At 60.5% G+C, this 18,756-nt stretch overlaps 1 protein-coding gene across 4 annotated transcripts in view; it reads left to right on the forward strand.

Moving 5' to 3' along the window:
* Positions 1-232: 232 nt before the first annotated feature.
* The window catches only part of CAMSAP3 (calmodulin regulated spectrin associated protein family member 3), a 36,284-nt gene continuing 17,760 nt past the window's right edge, over positions 233-18,756 (forward strand). For 3 of the 4 annotated variants that reach the window (XM_084610488.1, XM_084610490.1, XM_084610489.1), the window contains exons 1-2: positions 233-573; positions 13,552-13,817. In XM_084610488.1, the coding sequence (XP_084466614.1) occupies positions 426-573; positions 13,552-13,817 (414 nt within the window). In that variant the 5' untranslated portion in view covers positions 233-425. The remainder of the gene's footprint in view (positions 574-13,551; positions 13,818-18,756) is intronic. The other variant, XM_084610491.1, reaches the window with a different exon arrangement.

Consider the following 18,756-nt stretch of genomic DNA (forward strand, 5'->3'; position numbering starts at 1 on the left):
TGCAGAGCCCCATTGCTGAGCGGGGGGGGGGGGGGATGAGGCTGCAGAGTCCCCCGGCTGGCTCCCAGCCTTTCGCCCCCGTGCGGGCAGATGCGGGCGGCAAGCGCGGGGCGGCTGCACGGGCGGGACGACGCTCCGCCGAGCGAGCCCCCCTCGCTGCTGCCCCCACCCCGCCCAGGGCAAGTACCTGGCCGCGAGCCCCGCCCCCTGCGCTGAGTGACGGCCGCCGCGATCACATGGGGGGCGGGCGCTGCGCTCGCCACCTGGGAGCCGCCGCGGCCGGGGCTGGGGGAGGAGGAGACGGAGACGGAGACGCGCTGGGGATGCGTTCGCCGCCGGCCGCTTGGGCAGCACCAGCCGCGGGCGGGGCGCCGGCCCCCTTCCCCATGGAGCGGGGCTGCTGAGCCGCCGGGCCGGGCCGGGCCATGGTGGCCGCCGCCCCCGCGGCCGCCGCGGCGATGAGGAAAAGCTTCCTGGTGCCCGAGATCAAGCCCCTGGATCAGTATGACTTCCCCCGGGCGCGCAGCGCCGCCAGCCTGGCCTGGGCGCTGGCCAAGGGCTACGGGGGCGCAGGTACCGCGGGCCGGCTGGGGGGCAGGGGAGACGGCAGGCGCCGCGAGGAGGCGGGGAGGGGCGTGGACAGGGGGATCGGGATTATACCGGGCGGGGGGGGGGGGAGGTGGAGCTAGAAGGGCCTGGGGATCTGGCTGGGGGGGGTACGTGCTGGGGGGCCGGAGTGTTGGAGAGGGAGGGCAGCTACATGGGGGGGGGGTGCACCTGGGAAGAAGAGGGGGATCTGGATTATACGGGGCTGGGGGGTAGACGGAGGCAGGGATCGGGGGGGGGGTGTTCCTGGATTATAGGGGTTGCGGGGGCAGGTACTGAGGAAGGTTTGGAAAACTCCAAAGGCCCGGGAGGGGGAAGCCCAGGATATAAGGGGTAGGGAGAGAAGAGAGGGTTGGATTATGTGGAGGTAGGTGTGGGCCAGGAGATCCCTGATCACAGGGTGGAAGGAGGAAGAGGGAGTCTGGGCAATCCGGATTATGGGGGGAGAGATGAGCTGTAGTCTGAAGGGGGGGGGGGGAAGGGACGAGGATCCAGAGTACATGGGGAGGAGACTTGGTTTGTGGGGAATTTCCTCTTCCTTGTCCCCTTGCCTGCTCTCTGTCAAATGTAGGTGGCTGGTTTGGGGGTCCCTGAGGGGAGGGGCCTGATTTTCTCCCTGGCAGGAGTGGGGTGGTGGTGACCACCCCTCTGCCTGGGTTTGGCTTTGGGGGGATTTTGGGCTCTGCTGGTCACACCCCCCTGCTGTTGACAAAGGCCTCTATGCTGCTCCCTGGGGATGGGTCCCTTGTGGGGTGGGGGAGATATCCAGTACCCCCATTCCACACCTTATTGCGGTGGGAGAGCACTTAGCTGCTGCAGTGGGGTTGATGGGGTCTCTTTTTTTCTGGAGGGAGGGGGAAGGGAGGGAGTCCCCCAGCTCCACTCACCTGCCTGCTCAGAGCTGGGGGCAAAGAGGGGTCCCTCCCCTGTGCCATAACCCTGACATGCCTCTTCCTAGCAGGGCCCTTGTTTCCGGGAGCTCCTGCTGTATGGCCTGGCATCTGGCTGGCTCTGTAAACGCCCAGCCCGAACAATAGGCTAGAGTTTTTGCCCTCCATCTCAGTGCCCAGAGGGGCTTTCTCTGGCCCTGGTGGGTTGTGCTGCACCAGGGATAGGGCTGCGTGGTGTGTGTGTGTGTGGGGGGGCAGTGGCAAGTGTGGGTCTGTCACCTGCAGTGCAGACCCTCCCTCCCAGCAGCTGCGACATATGAAAGGGCTGTCTGAATATTCAGGAAGATGGGGAGTGGGTGTGAGGGGGTTGTGTGTGCTGGTCTATCCCCCCCAGCCCTGTCTGCAATCTGTCCCCAGGCCTGCTCTGTGATTGGAGAGTGTGGAGTGGGGGGATACAGAAGGGCTGGGATTTAATCTCCATGTATTTTTCTCTCCCTGGCTGGCTTTCCCTGAGGCCCTGGGTGGGCAGGTGTCTCTCCTGGCGGTGGCAGGGCGGAAAGGACCTGGCCGGCAAAGGGTTTTGACTGAAGGCCGTGTTTGTTCCTCTATTTGTGTCTTATCTTGGATGGGCAGAGGGGGCTGCTGTGCCTGACACCCCCAGCGCCTTACTCTCCAGCCCTTGGGCTGCTCTGTATTGTCTCCCAGAGTGCCGAGGCCCTTTTGTTGCAGTAGCAGGCCCTGGGTGGTGGGAGCCGTGGTGACGTGTGCATGGCGCTGCTTTAACCCTCTGCTTGCTGCTGCTGCGTGCCCAGGGCCGTGGGCGGCTGGCTGGTGCTGTGCCCCGCCCTGCCAGGCTGTGATACTGGCTGTGTCCAGTGGCCTTGGCAGGTGTCACTGTCAAACCTTTATCTCTCTATGATGACGCTGGAGCTGGAAAAGCCCAACTGGGGGAGGGAATTGTCTGCACTGCTCTGGGGTGCTGCCTCCAGCAATGGGGCTTCTGCTGGCCTGCCCTAGCTACTGATGTGACCTCATGGGGAGACAGCTGGCTTGCCAGCCTTCCAGGGTGTGTCCCTGTGCCCAGGGCACCTGGCTAGTGCTGGCACCTGCCCTGGGAATGCAGCTCAAGAAGCCTGGCTGGCCAGACTCTCTGAGTGAGGAGTGACTGCAGACATTGCCTGGGGGCCCAGAGACTGAATCTGAGATGAGGAGGGGTCCCCTCTGGGTGGGAGCTTCACGTGGAGCCCAAATTGTCCCATCTCATCAGTGGGGTTAGGCCTCATGTGCTGGCTCCTAGATCCAGGGTGTGTGGGCTTCCACTGCCCTTACCCAACACCACCCCCTCCCCCTGGGCCCCTTTGGCAGGGCAGCATGGGACTGGGATCAGTTGGCCAATAGGGTCTTCCCCCCCTTCCCCCTGTCTCTGTGGGGTCCTGCACCAAGCTCCGTCTGACCTGATGTTCCAGGAGGCCCGGGGATCAACTTTGGGTGATGGTAGTGAGGGGCAAGCGAACCTTCCCATTCAGGGCTCTCTGTTCCTTCAGCCCCCCAGAACCGTGTCTTCTACCCCATTCCCCTGAACTCCTGACATCCCTGGCTCCCAGCCAGCTGTGGGGCTCTCCTGCCTCTGCCTGGCCTCTGATCTGCCCCAGATGTCTGGCTGGGAGCAGCTCTCTTTCACACAGGCTGGGGATGGGGTGGGCCCCCCCCCCCCAAACCTCCTCCACACGCTGGCTGGTGGGGAAATTCCTTTTCCCTTCTAGTGTTGTGTGGCTGGGAATGGGAGGGGTGGCAGAAGGAGCTGGGAGGGGGCAGTGCATCCCCATTGGGGTGGGTGCTAAGAGCCCTGTGTCGCAGGCACATGGTGATGAGAGAGGGAAGCCCCACTTACTAAGCAGCCAGCCTGGGGGGAGGGGGGACGTTAAGCTGATACTGCTGACCTGGAAGTAATGTGGGAGGGCTTGAAGGCAGAGCTGCAGCCCAGGCGAATGCTTCTGGACTAGGGGCTGGCACTCTGTCGGGGTGAGCGCTGCCAAGGCCATGGGAGAACAAAGAGCTAGCGGCCTGTGGCCTGCTCTGTGTGGGAGTTACTCACTGGCTGCTAGAATGCAGCTGGCTCTGGGGTGAGGCTTGGCACTTCAGAGGAAGTGAAGGCAGGTCCTGCCCAGCTGGGTGTTACAGGGTGTGGGACAGGATGGAGTTGATGACAGCAGGGTCAGGGCAGGGTGCAGAGTTCACCAGCCTGGTGCTGTATGTGGAGCAAGGGAGGGGGCCCAGCTGAGAACAGGTTCCCCCTGTCCCTGCCCTTCTGTGTCACACATAAACAGCCCAAGCAGGGAGGCTGCGTCATCTGCTTTGGACCCAGGCCAGGGTGGCCCTGGTGGGGCAGCGTCAGGTTCAGAGTCTAGGGCCCTGCTGGGAAAGCATACTTATCTTCAGCCCTGGCAATGCCGACACCTGCCGGCAACCCTGCCGACCTGAGCTGGAAACACAAATGTTTGCATTCCAGCGCTGAGGCCCGGTTGGGTTTTGGGCTGGCTGTGGACTGAGTCAGGTCCCATCAGCGCTACAGACCCAGTGGAGCTGGGTGGTGGGTACGCAAGGCCCTGGTAGCTGCTGTTGGTGTCTGACAGGAGTGCCTGCAGGTTCTGCCTTCGGGGGGTGGGGAGAGCTGTTGTGCTGGCTACTGCATGGGCTCCCCCAGCTGAGATTAAGGGGCTCCATTGGGCCCAGGACTGCATGGATCCCTAATAAGAGACAGTCTGTGCCCCAAAGAGCTCCCAGTAAGTAAAGTGTGGTGGGGAAACTGAGGCACAGAGTGCAGCTGCACAGCAGGTCAGTAGCAGAGCTGGGAATTGAACCCTGCAATCCTGACTCCCAGTGTGGAGCTGGAGCCACTACACCCCACTGTGCCCCGAAGGCCAAAATTGCTCACCACTCTTTCAATTAAGCTTGGCTCAATGGGCCAAGGCTCCAGCGGTAGCCCCTACAAGGGTTCCTGCCTTTTGGAACTACAGAGATTCTCATCAGCACCTGCAAACTCTCCCGCCGCAGCCAGGCGGCTGTTCAGAGGTGTCACAGGCATTGCAGGACCCTGTCTCCATCCCAGAACGACCCTGTTGGGGCAGGGGTGCGACCTGTGGTAGCCCAGCGAGGCCTGTGGGGACCGGGCCTGGAACGCCAGTTCGTTGGCACGTTGGTGTCAACACAGGCAGCGGCACGAGCACCAGACGAGTCCTGACAGGATCCTGGCCCAGCTGCTCCAACGCCATGTTCAAACCTGGTGATTCAGGCAGGGGCGGGGACTCCTGGCTGCTGAAGTGCTGCAGTGGGAAGGCTGGGAAGGGAAGCAAGCCGGTCTCAGCTATGATCTGGGCAGGCTGGGATTGCCAGGGCGAGGTGCCTGGGTATGTGCTCAGGTCCCACCCCAGAGCCAGTCCACCCCGATCGCACTGACCCCAGCTGCATCCCCTGATGCCTGTTGTACCCTCCCCCTCCCCCCGGCACTGTTTCTAGGGGCGTTCCCGCTGAGTCTCTCTAGAGAGCTGTGCTGGGGGAGGCTCTTGCATCTGCTGGAGGGAGGTGGGTGATGGGGGGTGGGGCGCAGGGAGACTGTGGCGTGAGCCCCCAATGGAGGTGGGTATCTCTGTAACCCACATCCCCTTCCCTCACATTGTTTGGCTCCTTTGGGGATGGGAACGGGCTTCTGAGTATCTTCTCAGTGCAAAGGGACAGAGGCCAGTGGGGGAAAGCTCCCACCGCCCCTGTGGCTATCCCAGCATGGCTGGGGTCTGCTGAGCCTTTGCTGTCTCTGCCTTTCCTAACCTGGAGAAGGGCTGTGGTGTGGGAGAGGTAGCCCCTGACTCCCTCACCCCGGGGCAGCTGCTCCTCCTCAATGAAGACCGGTCACTGATTCAGAGCCATCTGGATCGCTTGGTAAACTGGGCGCATGCAAACAATCTGCCTTTTAATCTGGTTAAATGTGAACGTAGGCATCTAGGGACAAAGAGCGTAGGCCAGACTTACAGGATGGGGGCTCTGTCCTGGGAAGCAGTGACTGGGGATCATGGTGGATCATCTGCTGAACATAAGCCCCCAGTGTGATGCTGTGGCCAAAAAGGCTAATGCGATCCTGAGATGCATAAACGGGAATCTCAAGTAGGAGCTGAGAGATTTTTACCTTTGTTTGGCACTGGTGTAACTGCTGCTGGAATCCTGTGTCCAGCTCTGGTGCCCCATACATCACAAAGGATGTCGGTAAATTGGAGAGGGGTCAGAGAAGAGCCATGAGAATGATTAAAGGATTAGAAAGCTGACTTAGACTGAGCTCTGAGTCTATCACTACATTCAGCTTAACAAAGAGAAGGTTAAGGGGTGATTTGGTGAGTCTACAAGTACGTACATGGGCAAAACTATTTAATACTGGGCTCTTCAGCCTAGCAGACAAAGGTCTAACCCTATCCAAAGAGTGGAAGGTGAAGCTAGACATGTTGAGAGTGGAGGTAAGGTGTACGTTTTTAATGGCGGGAGTTACTATCTGTTGGCACAGTTTACCGAGGGTTGTGGTGGATTCTCCTTCACTGACTATTTTTAGATGAAGATGAGGTTTTTCTAAAACCTCTGCTCTAGGAATTAGCTTGGGGCAGGTCTCTGGCCTGTGCTGTACAGGAGATCCCAATGGTCCTTCATTCCCTTGTGATGTCCCGGTGCCCTGGCAATGGCAGCAACAGTGCATTCTGGGATCCCGGATCTCCGGTGAGGAGCAGGGCTTCAGGGTACTTCCCCAATGGGAGGCGCTGCCCTTCTCTACCAGGTAGGCTGTGGGCCCATGTCCTTCCCCACCTCCTCCAGGGCAGTTGCAGGGTCTGGCACTCCCCACAGTGGCCCAGACTCTGAGAGCGGCTCTTGTTACTGCCCAGCTCTGGCTTCTGGCCTGGCCAACAATGGGACCTCCGGGGGGACGAGGAGAAGCAGGGGGTGGGGCTGCATGGCAATGGGGGGCAAAAACCCACCTCAGGCCCTCCACCCCACCAGGAAGAGACTGGTGCTGCCCCCGAGCATCAGGCAGGTGCAGAGCGACTCCACAGGGAATCCGGGACAAAGGCTGTACAAGAGTCATTTAGCCTGGGGCCAGGAGTTGGACTGTCTCGCCCCATTAGGGATGGGCGATCCCCATATTTGGAGCTGGCGTGGGACCCCACTGGGGGCAGATGTGCAGGCACTGCAGGGAGTGGCTTGTTGCAGCTTCTCCTTGCCTAGTGTAGACAGGCCCTGTCAGCCCTGCCCCAGGCTGCCAGCTCTCAGGAGTCGGGGTCTCGAGGGTAACAGGGTGCCGGCCCCTTGGCAGTGACCTCGCTGTGGGTGGGTAGGGGAAGGGAGAGCCAGTCTACCTATATTTTTCTCTAATCCTGGCTGGTCAGCTATGTGCCACCGCTCTCAACTAGTCCTGGCGCTGCCTTAACCCCTGGGCCTCCACAGCCACCGTGTCCTCTGCCTCCGGTTGCCCACACCTCCTATTTGCTGGAGCCATCTCCAGTTCTCGGTGCCCAGCTGCTGCCCCTACTCCTAGCACAGCATGCTAGTCCCTGCAGCCTGGGCTCCCAGCTCTGAGCAGGTCCTGCTGTGGGGTGGGGGCAGGGGGTGCCTTCTCCCCCAGACCCATGTCTGGACTGTGCGAGCCCATCCCAGCTTGGGAGATTTCCTTCCTGATCCCCTCACTAAGGCTCAGCTGATGCCCTGATGCACTGGATTCAGGAGGGATGTGCCCCATCTTACCCCAGCTAACATAATTCCAGACGCTCATGTGCTGCATGGACTACAGGCCCCAGCAGGCCCTGCTGCACCTGGCCCCGAACCATCAGGTGGCACGGCTTGTTGGGGCCTGTTGTCTCCGGGGGCCGTGCCCCTGCCTTGGAGCTGGGTTTCAAGCCTGGCTCCTGCCAAGCGACTGGGTGTCTCACATCATGTGCACCCGTGCAGGCCCCCAAAGTCTTGTGCCATGGCTCCCTGGGCACCTGCACCTGCCTCCTGAGTGCTGGGGGGCCGGAGGGAGTGCTAGAGAGGGAGGGCAGGTTACACCGGGGTGTGTGTGCGCGCCCCAACAAGCACGCACACCTGGGAAGAAGAGGGGGATCTGGATTATATGGGGCTGGGGGTGGGCAGGTGGAGGCAAAGGGATCGGGGGGGCTGTGTTCTGGATTATAGGGGTTGGGGGCGGGGCAGGTACTGAGACAGGTTAGGAAAGCTCCAGGGGCCTGGGCAGGGGAAGCCCAGGATATAGGAGGTAGGGAGAGCAGAGGGGGTTGGATTATGTGGAGTGGAGGTAAGTATGGGCCAGGAGAACCCCGATCACAAGGTGGAAGGAGGAAGAGGGATGCTGGGCAATCCGGATTATGTGGGGAGAAATGAGCTGTAGTCTGAAGTGTGTGGGGCGGGGAAGGGACGAGAATCCCGAGTACATGGGGGAGGAGACTTGGTTTATGGGGAATTTCCTCTCCCTTGTCCCCTTGCCTGCTCTCTGTCAAATGTAGGTGGCTGGTTTGGGGGTCCCTGAGGGGAGGGGCCTGATTTTCTCCCTGGCAGGAGTGGGGTGGTGGTGACCACCCCTCTGCCTGGGTTTGGCTTTGGGGGGATTTGGGCTCTGCTGGTCACACCCCCTGCTGTTGAGAAAGGCCTCCATGTTGCTCCCTGGGGATGGGTCCCTTGTGGGGTGGGGGAGATGTCCAATACCCCCATTCTCCACCCTATTGCGGTGGGAGAGCACTTTAGCTGCTGCAGTTCGGGTGATGGATCTCTTGTTGCTGGAGGGAGCGGGGAAGGGAACAGAGGAAGTCCCTGTGGGGTAGAGAAGCTGGCATCTCATGGGGAAGCTGTGCTGGGAGACGTTTTGGCTGGTATGGTGGGGGCAGGGCATCGCCTTGTGGGTTAGTTGGGGGCTGGGAGTTGGGCATGTATCTAAACACCCCCTCTGTGCTTGTCTCCCAGTCGGTTACCATTATCCCTATTTCCCCACCCGAGGACTGGCATGATGGGGTGGGGAAATAGGGGCCTCTTGGGTGCTGGGGGGAATGGAAGGGGCTTCTGGGGTCCTGTGGGAGGCTGCTGCTTTCCAGGCTGGGGCATGCCCATTCCACTAGATACCACGTTTTTAGCCACGCCTGTCTGTGCCTTGCCTGATTGGTCGGGAAAGTCACACAACAGCATTCCCATTGGCTGATTGGATGGGAGCACAAGCCTTCCCACCGTGAAGCTGGTGGCATGTCCTGGGTGCAGGTGCTGTGTGGGCCTCCCTGCCACTGGCATGCCCTATGAGTGACCAGGCCAGCAGCTGGGCATGGGATGCAGTACAGTCTGCACCCTTCCCTGGGGCCTGGCTGTGGAGATGGGGGCAGCATGTAGGTCAGGAAGACCCCTTCGCAGCGATGCTCACAGCCCCAGGATCAGGGCCTTTCTCTGGGCCTGGCTACATGCGAGGCATTGGCATCTCCGGAGCAGGAACACCGGGCTGCCATCTCCAGGACGTGGCCAGGGGCTGGCCCCGAGTTGCTGGGAGGGTGCGTGCAGGGGCCTTCGTGTCCTGTGCAGCTCCGCCTGGTGGCGTGCACGCCGTGGGCTCTTATTTGGTGATGTAGATATGCTGCAGTGGTGGCTGCAGGTCCCAGTGCTTTGGCAGCTAGGGGTGAGCCAGGTTGGGGGAAGAGAGGCCTGTGGGTGTCTGCTTGTGCCAGCGCTTCCTGCCCCATGTTAGGGGAGTCTCAGGGGGGTGCCCAGGGGTGGTAGACTAGGAGTTCAATCTAGTTAAACAACGAGAAGGTTAAGGGGTGACTTGATCCCAGTCTGAGTTCCTAAATGGGGAACAGCTATTGGCTGAGGGGCTCGTCCATCTAGCAGAAAAAGCCCCCCCCCCCCCCCCGAGCCAGGCTGAAGCGGGACAAGTTCAGCCTAGGAATAAGGTGCATGTTTTTACCAGGGAGGGACCAGATCCCCCAGAGCGTGGGGATTCTCTGTCGCTGGCCGGCTGTTACAGCAAGGATAGCACTTTCTCTTTCCGCCCTCAGGGGCATGAACCGGGTGGTCCTGGGGCCTGGGCTATCCGGGAGGTTGGACTGGATGATCACAGTGGTCCCTTCTGGCCTTGGAGCCTATCCGCCTCCTCCAGCTGTGGGAGCCCAGTGGGGGCTCTGCAGGGATCCCTGACATCCAGCCTCAGGGGCTGGGCCCAGCTCCGGGCATATGCTGGGGGCTGTGTCCCTGCCTCATGGTCTCCAGGAGGCTGGGTGGCACCGTGCCCTGGTCCCAGCCCCCACTGCAGCCTGGCCCAGCCTGGGGACTCTGCAGATGAGGCTAGTGTGCCCTGGGTTGGTGCTTGAGATGCTGGGGCCTTGGAGACTGTTCCCTTCACCTCCCCGCTCCCCTCCCCTGGGATTCCCTCTTGGTGCTCAGAGCAGTTCTGCCCACCCCCTGCTCTCACAGCAGAGAGCGGGTGTTTGGGGTGCTCTGTGTGGGGTGTGCCCCTGGCTCCCACCTCTGGGCAGCTGAATGTGCGTGGCTCCCATCTGCATGCCTGACAGGCTGGGGGAGGGGCTGTCTCCCAGCTGTGCTTATCCAAGATAAAGCCGGGCTCCCCCGGGGGGGGGGAGGTCTGGCCCCGACCCAGCGCTGCCCTGTTCTCCTCACAGCCTTGCCCAGATAAGCGGCTCAGGAGCTGGCAACGGGGCTGGATTAGCTTGCTGGCTTGCATCGCCGGGGCTGGTAGCACTAGCATGGAGCTCCCGGTGCAGGGAGGCAGCCACCTCTGAGGTGGAATGTGGCAGCTGCCCAGCTGTTTAGGGCAGAGAGTGGAGGAAGGTCCCGGGGGCAGGGCTCCCAGGAGTCCTGACTTACTGGGTTTGGGCCCTTGTTTCTCTGCTGCTGTTGGCAGCTCCACACTGATTCTTTGGGGGCTGTTATCGGAGCCCTGCAGCCAGTGGGTTCCCGCTGAGGTCGGCATAGGGAACCTCCAGCCAGTCATCCCAAAGGGCAGGAGTGGGGCTGTGCACTCTAGCCCCCCAGCTCTGTCACGCAGGCCCTTTGTGTCGATTCCTGCCGCTCGCTCTCCCTTTCCACCCAGCCTCAGCGGGGTCTCGGGGGCCCTGTGCCAGGGCGTGTTGCTGTGGCTGTCACAGGCCTGTTCTCCCTCCCCTGAGGCTGCCCTGCCCTTGGACCTTCCCCACTCTGCCCCTCTGAGCCGGGCTCTGCGAATCTCAAACATCAGGAGCTGCTTGGGAAGCAGTGTCTGAGCCCTGCAGCCCCCCGCTATCGCAACCAGGGCCCCTTAATCCCAGTCTGCTCCTTCCTCCCCTCACTCCTGCACACAGCTCCTTTAATCCAGAGCAGAGATCCCGCTGTGGGGCGTGATGTGTAGCGGGGCTGAGCCCCGTTGCGCTAAACTGGGATTACGTAACTATGCCTTGGGGGCTGGGGTGTCTGCACCCACACTCACCCCCACCCCGTCCTGGGATCTGGCTGTTCCCAGCGTCGGCCGCTGGAGGGGCAGGCAGGTGTGGTGGGCACGGTGCCACAGGGGGGCGTGGTGTCTCCATGCTGGAGCTGCAAGTCCCGTGTGCAGCAGGGACTCTGCCATCAGGTGATGCTGACTCAGCTGTGTGGGCTGCCCCACCTGTTCCCTGGGGGTGGGGGGCACTCTCCCTGCTCAAGAATGTCGTTGTCCCCTGGGTGCGCATGCTCGTGGTGGTGGGGGAGCTGGTGCACAAATCTCATGTTTTATGTCCTTTCTGCGTAGAAAACAGCATCAGGAGGGCCCGTCTCTTCCTGCCTCTTTGTGTGGGAGGGCGAGGGGACTGTAAGGGGTATGTGCACCCTGCCCCCCTTATGTCACCTTGGACATAAATGTCGGAGTCATTGTCAGTGAGTGGGGCAGAGCCAGAGGGAGAACCCAGGAGTCTGGGCTCCCAGCTCCCCTGCTGTAACCCATTAGATCCCGCTCCCCTCCCGGAGTTGGCAATGGAACCCAGGAGTCCTGGCTCCCAGGCTGGCCTATTGAGAACAACCTGCTGAAGCTGGTGGGAGCTGTGGCGCTATCTGGGTTATTGATCAGCCCCTTTCCCCCTAATATAGGCCTGGTGTCTCTGTGCCCAGTGATCCCCCTGCCCCAGCAGCCATCTGTGGCAAGGGGCTGGCACAGTGACCTCTGCACCCATGTCCCAGGTTCCATTAATCCCAATGCATCTGGGCTGGCTGAATTCCCTCCGCACCTTGGTGAGCCTGGGGTTAGTGAGTGAGTCCCCTTCCCTGCTGCTCTCCAGCCAGCAGCCCTCCCGCCCCCGAAGGGATACTGCCTCCCTGGGAACTGCACCCCCAGGGAAGTTCTCCAGGATCTGTCCTGCGAGTTCCCAGTGTGGGGCTGTGGGGTGACTCCAACAAGTCTTCTGAGGCTGGGCCCAGGGCCAGGAGCAGCCGGCCTGGCTGGTTTCCCTTCCCCCCCTTAATGGCTCCTGCCTGAGGATTACATTGCAGGAGGTGTGTGAGCAACCTGGCATCCCAGCTGGGGGGGGGGGGGGACTCATGGTGTGGGGGAGCCAGGCTGTGCCTGCACTGGGGGTGCCCATGGCAGAGTGGGCAGGGGTTCCAGGCAGGAGCACCTGGAATGCATGTGCCATCAGAGCAAAGACTAACCCCTGAGTGCTGCATTGGGTGGCGGGGGGGCATTGCACCAGTTCCATGGCCAGCAAGGGGGGCACTCCAAAGTGCCCCAGATCAGGCTGGTGCAAAGGGGTTGTTCCTAGCAGCTGTGGGGCCTCCTAGGAAGGTGACTGGCTGCTGCTTCTGCCTGCCCTCTGGGCACTATGCTAGGAGGGGCTAGGGGTGCTGGCTCAGCCCTGCTGTTGGGGATGGGGTGGCACAAGGACTCTGGAATTGGTCATCTGCAGTGGCTGGGAGCTCTTGGCTCTCTCATGGCCCGTCATAGTGAGATCCAAGATGACAGCACATGGAAGTGTCAGAGTTGAACTCATGTCTGAGGGGTAGCAGTACAGAGCACTGCCTGCTCCATGCCCCCAGGAGCAGGGTGGGAGGTTGGGCCAGTGAGTCTCAGCCCCCCCGGGAGAGCTTGCTGCCTGTCACTGGGTCCCAGGTAAGCCTGTCTCAGTCTTGGTGGAGCCCCCCTTGTGATGACTGGGACAGCCCAGTGGTGTCATGGCCACTGCACTGCTAGTGGGGACTCTCCCACAGTTGGGCTGGGGCCCACTCTGGCAGGGTGGGGAGTGGGTTCCACCTCAGCCAGTCTGCAGCCGTCTCTCCTGGCTGCTGTTTGAGGGGAAGCCAAAGAACCAGGTTGTCCTGGGGCTCCTTGCTGCTGGACGGGCTGACTGGGCTGTGGGTGTGCTCTGGGGGGCTGCAAGGGTTGGGATCATCCCCCTGTGCTCTGTCTCATGCTGGCTGCTATGCCCATTCTGTCCCTGGGAGTGACCCCCCCCCTCCAATGCACCTGCCCGCCCCTCCCCATGCCTGGGAACCCTGTCGGCTCCATCCGCCTCTGCCTGACGCCCTGGCAGCTCTGGGCGAGGGAGGCAGCGGGGCCATGGCCCATGGGAAGACATGTCGGCCCCTGCTTCTCATATCCTGAGACATGTCTGTACAGGTGCCACGTGGGGGGCAGATCCTGTCTGGGAGCTGGGAATCAGGGCGGGGGCCAGGCTTGCTGCTGTTGGGCCCCACAGGGGCTGGGGGTCCCCTTCTCCAGCACTGACGGTTGGGGAAAACCTTCTCCTTCTCCAGTGTCCCCTATAGGGGGGAATGTAACAAGGGAGGAATTTGGGGGCTTGGTGAGTGGGGCTGTGGAGGGAAAGGGGGCCATGGGAATTGGCCTATGGGAGGCCATGGGGATTCAGGGGGCTGTGAATGGGGTGGACCGTTTGGGGCATGGGGGAGCTGTGAGAGGCTGTTGGGGGATAGTGAGCGAGGTGTTCTGGGTGAATGGGAGCCATGGAAGATCTGTGGGGATTCTGGGTGAGTAAGGGGCCCCCCCCAGCAGCTCCTCACCCCCTTCTCCTTGCAGAGAACGTGCCGGAGGAGCTGCGCGATCCCTTCTACACGGACCAGTACGAGCAGGAGCACATCAAGCCGCCCGTGACGCGCCTGTTGCTCTCCTCAGACATTTACTGCCGGGCCTGCCGCCACGTGCTGCCCCCCGACGATGTGGCTGCACTTGCCCCCAAGGACAATGCTGCCCTGCTGGCGCTGCTGGGGCGCCGTGGCCTGGCCCCCACCTACCAGGATAAGGCTGTCAAGGAGGCCGACCTGCGCCAGAAACCCATCAAGATGGTAAGGGCCAGATGGGGGGACCTTCTGGTGACTGCTTCAGGGGTGCATGTTCCAGTGCCGTAATGGGGGGGGAGGGGGTGTCTGTCTAGGGTCCTCCAAACAGCCGGGGGAGGCAGCTTCCAGACTGCCCCGTGTCTCCCTGTGTGTGGGTATGTCCTGTTCAGGGACCTTCCTATGCATTGTGTGGAGAGAGAGTCCCTGCTGTGGGGTGCCCTGTGGTTCCGGGTGCCTGGACACCCAGGGCAGTGCATGGTTGTGGGAGGTGCCCAGTGGGGCCTTGGCTGGCTGAGGATAGGAGGGTGCTTGGAGCCCAGGCCATGTGCTGGAAGGGGCAGATGCTGCCAGGGCAGGGAGTGGGAGCTGTGGTGCCCCTGGAATAGGCTTCTTAGGGGGAAGGGTCTGAGCGCAGCCCCGGGGAGGGAGCAGGCACCCTGGATTGGGCAGGTCTGTCCCCACTCTCTGCCCATCCTGGCTGCCGCCTCCGCCTGCAGGCACTGGGCACAGGCCTGGGAAGTGCATTGGCGTTGGGTGGGGCCTTTACGAGCTGGGATCCCGGCTGGCACCTGAACCACCCTCAGGCCTCTCCCGTCCCCCTCCCCCTATCTGCAGGCTTGGTGCTGACCTGGGGGCCCTGGCTGTTGTGTGTGCTGGGGGGGACTTTCAAACCCAGAGAGGGGGCCCCCTCCCCTCTTCAGGCTGGGCCAGGTTGCAGGGTGTCCAGGTGTAAAAAGCAGAGGGGGCTGGTGCCCTGTGTGGGGTTAATGCTGTCTGGAGGGGGGGGGGGTGCTATTTGTAGGCAATCCCTGGTGTGTGAGACTGGGGCTGTGAGCGCAGGGCTCCTGACTGGGGGGCCCCAAGGTGGCACTAGCCAGAGGCTCTGGGAAGTCAGGTCAGCTCTGCCGGGAGCAGCTGCTGTCTGGGCTGGATAAGCCCCAGAGGCTGCGGGGGGAGGGTCTTGCCAGCCTGCTTAAATCCAGGGGTGATCTGGGGGGAGGGAGGTCTGCTCCTGTAGCCTGGAGACTATAAAACCTGCCAGTGTGGGCTGGTTGGGGGCCCAGCTGTTGGTGTGGCTCTGCCAGCAGGGGCCGGATGAGATTGTGGCGTGCCGAGCTGTGCTCGGATTGCTATTAATGCTGCCCTGGTGATCTGGCCGTAGGGCTCTGGCTCAGCCTGGGAGTGCGGGGTGTGTGTGTGTGTGTGTGTGTTTTGTGCACGCACACGCACACGCGTGCCATATATAGATGGCCTGTTCAGAGCCGGGGAGGGGAGACATTCGTGCCGGGCACGGTGAGAGCACAACCCAGTTCTCTGGGCCACACACTGCTCTGGGAGGAGGCGCGGGGGAATCACAGCCCTGTGGCAGGCTCTCCTGCGTGCCCCCAGCAGGGTGCCCTGGTAGCTGGGCTGCCCTGGGAGGGTGTGGGTGGCGCTCAATGGCAGCAACGAGTCCTGGACTCCCAGTGCCTGGTCTCGAGGCCTGATGCCCCAGGGAGCTGGCTCTGGGACCTGCTGCCCCTGCAGGTGGGGGTGGGCACCCTGGGAGAGCTGGGGTATGGGCAGGGGGGACACTGGGCCCTTTTTGGCTTCTCCCCTGTGCTGAGGGGGAGCAGGCAATGGGGATTAGAGGCTGCTCCACAGAGCTGGGGGGGTGGGGAGCAGCTGGCTTGCTGCCAATGGGAGCTGTCGTGGCACGGGGTCGATAGCCGGGCTGGGACGACTGCTGGGATGGGACAGGAGAGGGCAGCCCTGCTGGGAGGGAGTGATGGTGGAGGATGGGCTGGAGGAGTCTTCCTCAGCTCTGACTCCCAGGAGTGGGCAGCTGTGGGCAGGGCTCCCTTGCCCTTTGGGCTGGGCTTCCTGGACAGGGACTGGCCGGGGTGGGGGGGCTGCAGGTCCCAGCCCCAGCTGTCTAGCCCAGCCCCTAGGGGCGCTATCAGGGCACAAACTTGCTAGAAGTGTCCCAGTCCTGCCTGGTTTAGGCTCTGTCAAGGTTCCTTCCCCACTCTGAACTCTAGGGTACAGATGTGGGGACCTGCATGAAAACCCCCCTAAGCTTATTTTTACCAGCTTAGGTTAAAACTTCCCCAAGGTACCAACTATTTTACCTTTTGCCCTTGGACTTTATTGTTGCCACCACCAAGCGTCTAACAAAAATAACCGGGAAAGAGCCTGCTTGGAAACTTCTTTCCCTCCAAAATCCCCCCAAGCCCTACACCCCCTTTCCTGGGGAAGGCTTGATAAAAATCCTCACCAATTTGCATAGATGAACACAGACCCAAACCCTTGGATCTTAAGAACAATGAAAAATCAATCAGGTTCTTAAAAGTAGAATTTTAATTAAAGAGAAAGTAAAAGAATCACATCTGTAAAATCAAAGAATCATAGAATATCAGGGTTGGAAGGGACCCCTGAAGGTCATCTAGTCCAACCCCCTGCTCAAAGCAGGACCAATTCCCAGTTAAATCATCCCAGCCAGGGCTTTGTCAAGCCTGACCTTAAAAACCTCTAAGGAAGGAGATTCTACCACCTCCCTAGGTAACGCATTCCAGTGTTTCACCACCCTCACAGTGAAAAAGTTTTTCCTAATATCCAATCTAAACCTCCCCCACTGCAACTTGAGACCATTACTCCTCGTTCTGTCATCTGCTACCATTGAGAACAGTCTAGAGCCATCCTCTTTGGAACCCCCTTTCAGGTAGTTGAAAGCAGCTATCAAATCCCCCCTCATTCTTCTCTTCTGCAGGCTAAACAATCCCAGCTCCCTCAGCCTCTCCTCATAACTCATGTGTTCCAGACTCCTCATCATTTTTGTTGCCCTTCGCTGGACTCTCTCCAATTTATCCACATCCTTCTTGTAGTGTGGGGCCCAAAACTGGACACAGTACTCCAGATGAGGCCTCACCAATGTCGAATAGAGGGGAACGATCACGTCCCTCGATCCGCTCGCTATTCCCCTACTTATACAGCCCAAAATGCCATTGGCCTTCTTGGATGGCCAATCCAAATCAGGATGGTAAATACCTTACAGGGTAATCAGCTTCAAAACATAGAGAATCCCTCTCGGCAAAACCTTAAGTTACAAAAAGACACAAAGCCAGGAATATACATTCCATCCAGCCCAGCTTATTTTATCAGCCATTTAAACAAAACAGAATCTCACACACATCTAACTAGGTTGCTTATTAACCCTTTACAGGAGTTCTGACCTGCATTCCTGCTCTGGTCCGGCAAAAGCATCATACGGACAGAGAGGACCCTTTGTCCTCCCCCCAGCTCTGAAAGTATCTTGTCTCCTCATTGGTCATTTTGGTCAGGTGCCAGCGAGGTTATCCTAGCTTCTTAACCCTTTACAGGTGAAAGGGTTTTTTTCTCTGGCCAGGAGGGATTTAAAGGTGTTTACCCTTCCCTTTATATTTATGACAGGCTCCATGGCTGTGGGGAAGGAGAATGACTCCCTCCAATCCCAGCTGCTGCCCTAGCTGGCCGGGCTGCCCCATGCCCTGTCAGAGCAGTGCCTGATCCCCGTCCTCGTGGGAGACTTGCCAGGCCCATGCTGCCATGGCGCTGTAATCCCCATCCCTAAATCCCACAGGGCTGGGAGAGCCAGTCTGCCTAGCAAGACTGCACTGGTCTGTCATCCTCTCCCACACTGCATAGCCTAGGCTAGAGGGGGCATTGGCCCAGTGGCCCTGGCTGTGAGGGCTTATAGAGTGTCTCTTCCTAGTGCAGACTCTCCACCTCTGCCATAGCAATCATGTGTCTGGGCTGGTCCCTCGTGGCTGATGCTGGCCAGTAACAGACCCCTCATGGGCAGGGGGCTCTTTACCTCTTGCATGGGAGGAAATTCTCTCCCTGTTGGGGACTCAGCTGGGGGTTGGGTCTGGGTCTGCCTTAAGTGGGTGTGAGGGTTTATGACCCTTGTGAGCATCTCTCCCAGCTAATGGAGCTGCCACTGTCCCACTGCTTACAGAAAACATCTGGCTCCTTCTCTGACCCTCTGAGATCCAGTGGCAGGCAGTTCCGCAGGCTATCTGGGGCTGATCTCTATTACCCAACTGGTGTTTCTTCTAGTCAGCCTCTCCAAATCCCTGTCACAAAAGCCCCTCTCTTTCTCTCCTCTTCCCCCACACGTCTGTCTGGACCAGGGAAGGCTGAGAGTCAGGTCAAGGGGTGTTAGCTGCCCTGTTTAACTTCGTGGCCTAGACAAAACAAACCCTTCTTGGGCTGCCTTCTTCAGGAAGGCGAGTGTTCCTTGTGTCCTGCACTGCCCACCCCCACCCATCCGTGGTTCTGCCCTTGGCAGCTTCTTAGGCGATACTGGCATAACACACCCCAATTTGCCCCTGCTCAGCCCAGGCCTGGCTAATTGGATTCTTCCCCACTCGCTGGGGGTTTCCGGGCAGGCTCCGTCTGACCCAGTTGTTCTCCAGGGAGCCTGAACTGAGCTGCCCCCTATGTCTGGGATCCAACCCCCCGGGATGGGAGATAGGAATAGGGGAGCCCAATGCACACTGGAGTCTCTAGACTTGGTGTGGGCACTGCCATTGGGGCCTCTGTTGCACCCACGCTGGTGCCTGTGCCCTGCCCTATGGGGGATGGGCTCATGTTAATGATTGACGAGCTGCTCTCTTAAGCAACAGCCGGCTGGATTCCTCACAGGCTGTGGCCGTGGGGGAGCTGGGAGCACCGGTACCAGGGTCGGAGCTGCGCTAATCGGGTTAAACATTAGCCACAATGGGATGCCAGGGGATCTGTCCAGGGATAATTGGCTTGTGTGAGGATCCTATTACCCCTGTCTGGCAGAGAAGTGGGGGCTGGCTCCTGGGGCACATGGGCTCCTCTGCCTGAGGTCTGTGGCACTGGTGTGAACCCTGGGACCCTGTCAGCCCAGCCCTGGCAGGGCCCTGCCCTCCCGCCCCCTCGCTCTCACGGGTTCATA

This window comes from Lepidochelys olivacea (genome assembly GCF_965140295.1).
Source record: "Lepidochelys olivacea isolate rLepOli2 genome assembly, chromosome: 20".
NCBI classification, from domain to species: Eukaryota; Metazoa; Chordata; order Testudines; family Cheloniidae; genus Lepidochelys; species Lepidochelys olivacea.